Source organism: Berghia stephanieae, chromosome 11 (genome assembly GCF_034508935.2).
Source record: "Berghia stephanieae isolate SIO BIC M18660-M18661 chromosome 11, UCSD_Bste_1.3, whole genome shotgun sequence".
NCBI lineage: Eukaryota > Metazoa > Mollusca > Gastropoda > Nudibranchia > Aeolidiidae > Berghia > Berghia stephanieae.
Window position 1 is genome coordinate 42,249,236 of NC_088370.1, and position 10,716 is coordinate 42,259,951.

Below are 10,716 nucleotides of genomic sequence, written 5' to 3' on the forward strand. Positions count from 1 at the left end.
ATGACAGAAGAGAAAAATGGTATGATGGTATTTTTCAACTCCATCCTCTCATCTCTCATTCGTCTTAAGTGTCTCATTCATCATGTTTTGCTGACAAAAGGGAAACCCGAAACGTCCGATTCATCAAACTTTGTATATTACATTGAAACTTCAATTCTATTTAGATATATCTAGACGGATAGATTTATATATTATTGTTATCATTCATTGTTATATAGATGTGCTTTTTAAAAACTTTTCACGCCAGTAAAATAATACGTTCGAAAAATTATAATTGAAACTTGCACCACCAAACACAAGCATTGAATATGTGGAAAATCGAGCAAATGCGATGTTTGTTTGGAAAATATGAATTTGGCACTGCTTCAAACACACCTTTTAGGGTTTTTACAATCGTTGTGTGTACGGAATCCGACCATCACCTTCCTACGGAATTTTTATCACATGAGGCAAACTAAACGTCCATGGTCAAGTCCTTACAAGATTTAATTTTGATAAAAAATTACGAATTTTCCTTCAATTCTGAAAGAGTGCTTCTAACAAAAAGTCTCTTTCCGAAGAAGGAAGCAAAATTAGTCTGACAGAACAAGAACCATGGACTTTGAAAATTGGGTTTTTATTTTATTTTCGTTGAAGACGTTTTTGAGGTAAACCTCATTTGGGAATGTCACCATGTTAACTCAAATCATTCTTATGCTTTCATGTTTATACATCTATCCAGCCGCTCGCGTGGCACACTCCACGGCAGGCACTCATTTTGTGCTGCCCACTGGATACGGTATCACTACATTGAGTATTTACACTCTGGAGGAGTATGTATCGATTGAAGTGAAAGTCGATAATACTACTATTAACCAATTTTTCATTTCGAAATCAAGGCCATATTCTTTTAAAGGTAGAACACCTTCACCAACTAATGGGATTTTTAACGCAACATACCTCATAGCGAGCGGGGCAATTAAAGTTTTCATTACCTATGCATTTGATGGTTCTGAAGTAGGAGATGGAGTTCGTGTGATGCCAAAACAGAGTTGCCACAAAACTTATCACGTGTCCACCCCAGTGGGGTACCCTTTTATCAAAGTCCTTACATTTAATGAGTCGTGGACAGTCGTGACGGTGAAATTCCCCGATTTATTTCTGATGCCTTTCAAACAAAACTGCACAGCTGATATCCCTTGCCAGCAAGGAAAACAAGTCAGTCTAAATTTAGCTAGATATCAAATCTGGCATTTCGCCATTGACAAATTTAAGGTGGAAATCCAAAATACTCTGATTATTTCAACAAATCCAATTTTTGTTCTTGCCGGAAGCTTAAGATGCAAAAATATGGATGAGGACAAAGTGGACGTGTGTAGCACAAGGATAATTCCCACAGAGTCGTGGGGGAAAGTGTATGTTGTACCGCCCTACATTGTAGAGGAGAGAGTGTTCCGTTTCACCACTACCAACTACCCCCTATCTATTTCCCAGTACGAAGCATACGTCGAGACAAAAAAACTGAAATTCAACGGTCATTTGGAAAACATGTCGTATCGATATACGCCTAGTGAAGATATAATACTAATTCTCACAGCGTTGGTGCCGTTTGGTGTTTACCTGGTTCTCCCTCCACATGAGGAAGATGGAGGGATGGACTATGATTCAAGTACGATAACTCTGGTTCCCGTAGAGCAATGGATGCATGGAGTTCATTACAAATATGTAGACTTCTACTCCAACGTTACAACGTCAACTCAATATTATATGTCGCTTGCCCACATTACAACGGATGACATCATGTTTGGAGACGTCAGCCAAAAACCAAAATGGTTGCGGGTCAACTCCATAACAGTTAACAAAGTATCCTACAGTTCTGGTGAAATTGATTTGAGAGGTGTGGGAGAAACTAGAATTTACTCGTCAAAACCTATGGGAACTATGATACTTTACATTCAAGGAATTAAAATGAGAGGCCGATTTCGTCATTCATCAATCATTTTTGCCTATGATTTGTACCAATCCAAAATTTATGGAGCCGAATGTGAAACGGCCGTTTCAATAGGACCTGGTGACGGAGTAGATAACGATTGTGATGGATTTGTAGATGAGGAAATAGAGAATGGCCTTGACGATGATGAAGATGGCTACGTCGATGAAGATTTTTTAGAAGTTTACAGCGACGGCCAGTGGGGAGAGTGGGTAGAGAAGTGTAAGATCGAATCCCAGGACGGGCCTCTAATTGTAAGTGTTAGAGTGTGTTTGGGTCATTCTGGATTTGGTAAATACTGCGTTGGAGAAAACCACCAATGCAATCAAACGGAATGTCCAAACTTTGATAACCCAGAAAAGCGTTGCTATTGCGACGTGTGCGACAACTGTTCTAATGGATTGTTTAGATGCGACAAATGTAAATCAGGTTTTTTGAGCACCATGTTATGTCAAAGTCCATGTCCGAGGGGTTGGTCCGGAATGGGCTGCACTGAATCCGTGGAGGTAAAGAAGAAATTCATTCAGATTATGGCTTACCGAACGACGATCATCGTTATAGTTTTGAGTCTGGGATTTATTGTTTTTGTAGGACTTTTAGTTCTGGAGAGGGGTAAATACCTCGTTGGAGACACGGGGAGTTCCGGTGACTGCGAGGAAATGTCGATTTCGGAGGATATGGATGCTGAGGAAGACAGGAGCACTTTTTTCCTGGATTGGGATTTCAACGAATATGATGAGAAGGTCTCTGAGGAGTATTCTTCTGAGTCAGTAGATACTTAGATTACCACGCCTCTTAGATAGTCGTCATAATTTAAACAATGACAGTGTTTGCTGAACATGGCGAACAACAAAGGTTTTACTTTCGATGGTATGTGTCAAAGTTCAATACCCACTGTTCTACCGCTTGATGAAAAAAAAAACCAACACAGAAATCTACGTGTGAACTTAAACGTTTAAAATATGATTGAGAAAATCGTATGATAACTAGTCACCCAATTGGAGGTATGCAAACAAAACCAATGATCAGAGAATGGTCGAATTAATACAACCTATTGTTTATAAACAACCAACTAAGTTTGTCCGAGCACGTCCGAAGGTGTGTCACAAATTCCATGCTTTGGTTAGTCAAAATTCTACTGGTTGAAACTGATCATTGATAATTCGAGTAAATTGTCACGGATATAGAAGGCCACGGAGCTTGTAGTGTGATTGATGTTGGTGATGGACATTCTGAGTCAATTGTCACGATATAGAAGGCCAAGGACTTTGTAGCGTGATTGATGTTGGTGATGGACATTCTGAGTCAATTGTCACGATATAGAAGGCCAAGGACGTTGTAGTGTGATTGGTGTTGGTGATGGACATTCTGAGTCAATTGTCACGATATAGAAGGCCAAGGACGTTGTAGCGTGATTGATGTTGGTGATGGACATTCTGAGTCAATTGTCACGATATAGAAGGCCAAGGACGTTGTAGTGTGATTGGTGTTGGTGATGGACATTCTGAGTCAATTGTCACGATATAGAGGGCCAAGGACGTTGTAGCGTGATTGATGTTGGTGATGGACATTCTGAGTCAATTGTCACGATATATAAGGCAAAGGACGTTGTAGCGTGATTGATGTTGGTGATGGACATTCTGAGTCAATTGTTACGGATATAGTGTTGCGTGATTGATGTTGGTGAATGGCATTCTGAGTCAATTGTCACGGATATAGTGTAGCGTGATTGATGTTGGAGAATGACATTCTAGTCAATAGTTACGGATATAGTGTATGCGTGATTGATGTTGGTGAATGACATTCTCAGTCAATAGTCACGGATATAGTGTAGCGTGATTGATGTTGGAGAATGACATTCTCAGTCAATTGTCACGGATATAGTGTAGCGTGATTGATGTTGGTGAATGACATTCTCAGTCAATAGTCACGGATATAGTGTAGCGTGATTGATGTTGGTGAATGACATTCTCAGTCAATTGTCACGGAATATGTGTAGCGTGATTGATGTTGGTGAATGCCATTCTCAGTCAATTGTCACGGATATAGTGTAGCGTGATTGATGTTGGTGAATGACATTCTCAGTCAATAGTCACGGATATAGTGTAGCGTGATTGATGTTTGTGAATGACATTCTCAGTCAATTGTCACGGATATAGTGTAGCGTGATTGATGTTGGTGAATGACATTCTCAGTCAATTGTCACGGATATAGTGTAGCGTGATTGATGTTGGTGAATGACATTCTCAGTCAATTGTCACGGATATAGTGTAGCGTGATTGATGTTGGTGAATGACATTCTCAGTCAATTGTCACGGATATAGTGTAGCGTGATTGATGTTGGTGAATGACATTCTCAGTCAATTGTCACGGATATAGTGTAGCGTGATTGATGTTGGTGAATGACATTCTCAGTCAATTGTCACGGATATAGTGTAGCGTGATTGATGTTGGTGAATGACATTCTCAGTCAATTGTCACGGATATAGTGTAGCGTGATTGATGTTGGTGAATGACATTCTCAGTCAATTGTCACGGATATAGTGTAGCGTGTTGATGTTTGGTGAATGACATTCTCAGTCAATTGTCACGGATATAGTGTAGCGTGATTGATGTTGGTGAATGACATTCTCAGTCAATTGTCACGGATATAGTGTAGCGTGATTGATGTTGGTGAATGACATTCTCAGTCAATTGTCACGGATATAGTGTAGCGTGATTGATGTTTGTGTATGACATTCTCAGTCAATTGTCACGGATATAGTGTAGCGTGATTGATGTTGGTGAATGACATTCTCAGTCAATTGTCACGGATATAGTGTAGCGTGATTGATGTTTGTGAATGACATTCTCAGTCAATTGTCACGGATATAGTGTAGCGTGATTGATGTTGGTGAATGACATTCTCAGTCAATTGTCACGGATATAGTGTAGCGTGATTGATGTTGGTGAATGGCATTCTCGGTCAATTGTCACGGATATAGTGTACGTGATTGATTTGGTGAATGACATCTCAGTCAATTGTCACGGATATAGTGTAGCGTGATTGATGTTTGGAATGACATTCTCAGTCAATTGTCACGGATATAGTGTAGCCTGATTGATGTTGGTGAATGACATTCTCAGTCAATTGTCACGGATATAGTGTAGCCTGATTGATGTTGGTGAATGACATTCTCAGTCAATTGTCACGGATATAGTGTAGCGTGATTGATGTTGGTGAATGACATTCTCAGTCAATTGTCACGGATATAGTGTAGCGTGATTGATGTTGGTGAATGACATTCTCAGTCAATTGTCACGGATATAGTGTAGCGTGATTGATGTTGGTGAATGACATTCTCAGTCAATTGTCACGGATATAGTGTAGCGTGATTGATGTTGGTGAATGACATTCTCAGTCAATTGTCACGGATATAGTGTAGCGTGATTGATGTTGGTGAATGACATTCTCAGTCAATTGTCACGGATATAGTGTAGCGTGATTGATGTTGGTGAATGACATTCTCAGTCAATTGTCACGGATATAGTGTAGCGTGATTGATGTTGGTGAATGACATTCTCAGTCAATTGTCACGGATATAGTGTAGCGTGATTGATGTTGGTGAATGACATTCTCAGTCAATTGTCACGGATATAGTGTAGCGTGATTGATGTTGTGAATGACATTCTCAGTCAATTGTCACGGATATAGTGTAGCGTGATTGATGTTGGTGAATGACATTCTCAGTCAATTGTCACGGATATAGTGTAGCGTGATTGATGTTGGTGAATGTATTCTCGTCAATTGTCACGGATATAGTGTAGCGTGATTGATGTTGGTGAATGACATTCTCAGTCAATTGTCACGGATATAGTGTAGCGTGATTGATGTTGGTGAATGACATTCTCAGTCAATTGTCACGGATATAGTGTAGCGTGATTGATGTTGGTGAATGACATTCTCAGTCAATTGTCACGATATAGTGAGCTGATTATGTTGTGATCATTGTCAATTGTCAGGATATAGTGTAGCCTGATTGATGTTGGTGAATGACATTCTCAGTCAATTGTCACGGATATAGTGTAGCGTGATTGATGTTGGTGAATGACATTCTCAGTCAATTGTCACGGATATAGTGTAGCGTGATTGATGTTGGTGAATGACATTCTCAGTCAATTGTCACGGATATAGTGTAGCGTTATTGATGTTTGTGAATGACATTCTCGGTCATTTATAACGGAGGTAGGAGTAATTTACAGAGGGATTGATGTCAATATTATTATGTGAATAGTCAAGAGGAGAGAATAAAGCCGTATGTAATTGATACGTATGATTAGTATTCGAAATGAATTGTCACGAAAAGAGAGGAGAGCTGTTTAAGGATGGCTGATGTCAATGTTTGATTGCCTAAATCAATGGTAGAACAAAGAGCAAGTTGTAGATCAATTTGAATTGTATTCAATAGTCTGATAACACGTCACCTAGCAACGTCGGCCATCGTGGTTCTAAACAAAGAAATTCGGTACTTTTTATTCTTCATGCTGGCTAAATCTTTTTATATGTCTTGTGATTAGAAGGTGTAAAAGTCAAAACATGATCTGATTTATAATGGGTTTTTTTCCTTCTGGATATGCTTTTATGCCCGTCGAAGAAATATTTCTTAAGGGCGTCCGCCATTGTTGCGATAGTTTAGAGCCAGTTACTAAGTTACCATGCGTCATTACGAGGGAAGTGACGTTACGACTGTTGAAGCGTATTGACGATTGATATTGGCCTAAATAGCATGGAGAAAGAATGAAGCTCCTGATTGGATTATTTTGATATTTAGAGTCAATTGTCACGGACAAAAAAAGAAGCTAGAGATTGATTGATAGTGATTGATATATTGTGAGTCATTGTCACGGGGAAATAAGGAAACTATAGACATTAGGGAAAAATTGAGATTATGTGATGATGTTGATGATGTCAATTAGTAGTTATGACAAGGATAGAAAGATAGAAGGTTGATGTGATGATGATGTTTGATGGTCATTAGAAATGAAGAAGATTATTGAGACAATGATGTGATTGGATATGATGTCAGCAAGGTCACCTAGAAAGATAGAAGTTGATGTGGATGATTGATGTTCTGAGACAATGGTCACCTAGAAGATAGAAGGTTGATGTGGATGATTGATGTTCTGAGACAATGGTCACCTAGAAAGATAGAAGGTTGAATGATGTAGATGATTGATGATTATGTGAGACAATGTCACGTAGAAAGATAGAAGGTTGATGTGGATGATTGATGTTCTGAGACAATGGTCACTAGAAAGATAGAAGGTTGATGTGGATGATTGATGTTCTGAGACAATGGCCACCTAGAAAGATAGAAGGTTGATGTGGATGATTGATGTTTGAGACAATGGTCACTAGAAAGATAGAAGGTTGATGTGGATGATTGATGTTCTGAGACAATGGCCACTAGAAAGATAGAATGTTGATGTGGATGATTGATGTTCTGAGACAATGGCCACCTAGAAAGATAGAAGGTTGATGTGATGATTGATGTTCTGAGACAATGGCCACCTCGAAAGATAGAAGGTTGATGTGGATGATTGATTTTCTGAGACAATGGCCACCTAGAAAGATAGAAGATTGATGTGGATGATTGATGTTTCTGAGACAATGGTCACCTAGAAAGATAGAAGGTTGATGTGGATGATTGATGTTCTGAGACAATGCCACCTCGAACGATAGAAGGTTGATGTGGATGATTGATGTTTCTGAGACAATGGCCACCTAGAAAGATAGAAGGTTGATGTGGATGATTGATGTTCTGAGACAATGGTCACCTAGAAAGATAGAAGGTTGATGTGGATGATTGATGTTCTGAGACAATGGCCACCTAGAAAGATAGAATGTTGATGTGGATGATTGATGTTATGAGACAATGGCCACCTAGAAAGATAGAAGGTTGATGTGGATGATTGATGTTCTGAGACAATGGCCACCTAGAAAGATAGAAGGTTGATGTGGATGATTGATGTTCTGAGACAATGGCCACCTAGAAAGATAGAAGGTTGATGTGGATGATTGATGTTCTGAGACAATGGTCACCTAGAAAGATAGAAGGTTGATGTGGATGATTGATGTTCTGAGACAATGGTCACCTAGAAAGATAGAAGGTTGATTGGATGATTGATGTTCTGAGACAATGGTCACCTAGAAGATAGAATGTTGATGTGATGATTGATGTTCTGAGACAATGGTCACTAGAAAGATAGAAGTTGATGTGATGATTGATGTTTCTGAGACAATGGTCACCTAGAAAGATAGAAGATTGATGTGGATGATTGATGTTTCTGAGACAAGGTCACTAGAAAGAAAAGGTGTTGGATGATTGATGTTCTGAGACAATGCCACCTCGAACGATAGAAGGTTGTTGATTGATTGATTGATGACTGATGGTTTGAAACAGATGTCATAAAGAAAGAAGGAAGGTAGTTAAGGTTTATGATTGGTGTTTTGAGTCAATGGTCACGTAGAAAGAAAGAATGTAACCGAGAGTGATGATTGATGTTTTGAAGCAGAGGTCACGTAGAAAGAAGAAAGGTAGTTAAGGTTGATGATTGATGTTTTGAGTCAATGGTCACGTAGAAAGAATGAAGATAACCGAGATTGATGATTGATGTTTTGAAGCAGAGGTCACGTATAAAGAAGAAAGGTAGTTAAGGTTAATGATTGATGTTTTGAGTCAATGGTCACGTAGAAAGAATGAAGATAACCGAGATTGATGATTGATGTTTTTGAGCAGAGGTCAGGTAGACAGAAGAAAGCTAGTTAAGGTTGATGTTTAATGTTTTGAGTCAATGGTGATGAAGAAAGAAGGAAAGTAACCGGGATTCATGATTGACGTTTTGAATCAGGGGTCACGTAGAAAGAAGGAAGGTATTTGAGATTGATGAAAGTTGTTTTGAGTCATTGGTGATGAAGAAAGAAGAAAGGTAGTTAAGGTTGATTATTGATATTTTGAGTCAATGGTGATGAAGAAAGAAGGGAGGTAACCGTGATTGATGATTGATGTTTTGAATCAGATGTCACGTGGAAAGAAGAAATGTAGTTGGCGTTGATGATTGATGTTTTGAGACAGTGGTCGCTCACAAGAAGGGAGGTAGTTGATGAATTATGCTTTAGGTCAACGGTCACGTAGAAAGAATGAAAGTAGTTGAGGTTTTAATGATTGATAATCCGAGACTCTGAGTCAGTTGCACGTTCGAGTAGAATCCAACTCCTGCAGTCAATTTTGAAATTAAACATGATTCTATTCACTAAGAACAATCGTCCATTGAAACAAATATGTGATCCATTGTATGAGGACGGTACATTGTCAGGTGCACGAATTCAAAACATAATGTTTTCTAAATTTGAATTTAATGTGAAATTTGAGGACCGTTGATACTTTGTAATTAATGATAATAAAAAATATACTCTGTAAAACTCTATGAGACTATGAGGTGGTCATTTATTTTTATATCTTAGAATTCAATCTTTTTTCCTGCTTAAATATTAACTAACACCATACTAGAACCGTTGTATAAAGAAGAACACGAGCATTTATATAGAGCAATATCCACTAAACGTGCTCAAGGCTCTTTACAAGGGGTCCCAAGCCAACAGCAACACTTAACATGAAGAACGAGACATGACGCCTGGTAGGCGATATTACAATTTTCACGGACAGAGACAACGCTGTTAACGGTCAGGTATTAAACTATGCGACGAGCGAGGCTCAAATTCAAAACCTTCTTATCCAAAAGCGAGTGTCATACCACTAGACCACACATCCGCATGGGGTTGTCTCGCTGATCTCATTGACGATCAGGGAACGGAACAACGTGCAACCAGATCCCCATTTCTCATCTAAATGTACTAGAGTACTTGTGACAACCATTTCATAACAGCATCGTGTTGGTGTGAATAATACGTAGACGTAGATGTAAACCTTTTCCTTTCTTTTACGTTCTATGTGCCTTTCTTTATATATATATCTTTCCCTCTCTCTCTCTCTCTCTCTCTCTCTCTCTCTCTCTCTCTCTCTCTCTCTTTCTCTCTTTCTCTCTTTCTCTCTCTTTCTCTCTTTCTCTCTTTCTTTCGTTTTCACCTTTTCTTATTTCATCATTTGTCTTTGTTTTCCTGTCAACATTTGATACTGAAAGGTCAGCCCATGCACTTCCTTTGTATTGATGTGTCTATGTTGAAATTGAAACCATTTCTTTTACATCAGACAATCATTGCAGAGCGAATAGGGAATACACGACGCGACGTCCACTCATTATATGTGTCGACAATACGCCTTTAAGTTCAATCCCTCGTGGGGGCGGGACATACACTCCTCTAAGCTTGGTGAGAAGTTGCCAGGCTTCGATACCAGTAAGAGGAGACACTGGGTGGCTGCGAATCGGCTTCGGTCGAGGAGCTGCCTAACAGCAAGTGCGCTTCATCAGTGGGGACTTTCTACCTGTCCCACATGTACCCAATGTGGGCAAGAACCCGAAACGGCAGAGCATCTAGTTGAACGGTGTGTTGTGACGATACTACCAGGCGGGTTTGCGACGGTGCACGAATGCGGGTCGGACTTTGCTGATTGGGTCAATCGTCATAACATAGTAGTGTGAAAACCATAAGAGGCTGCTGCACTTTAAGTCGAGGTTCACATAATATTTTCATTTGCAGGTTTGATAACCGAACGCAATTATGGACTTGATTTAAAAAAGCAAATAAT

At 39.3% G+C, this 10,716-nt stretch overlaps 1 protein-coding gene across 1 annotated transcript; it reads left to right on the forward strand.

The window, feature by feature from the left end:
* LOC144956436 (uncharacterized) lies at positions 1–2,751 on the forward strand. The gene is made up of 2 exons (XM_078886936.1): positions 1–19; positions 722–2,751. Exons 1-2 carry the CDS (start codon positions 1–3, stop codon positions 2,749–2,751), a joined length of 2,049 nt encoding a protein of 682 aa, XP_078743062.1.
* The last annotated feature ends 7,965 nt before the right edge of the window (positions 2,752–10,716 follow it).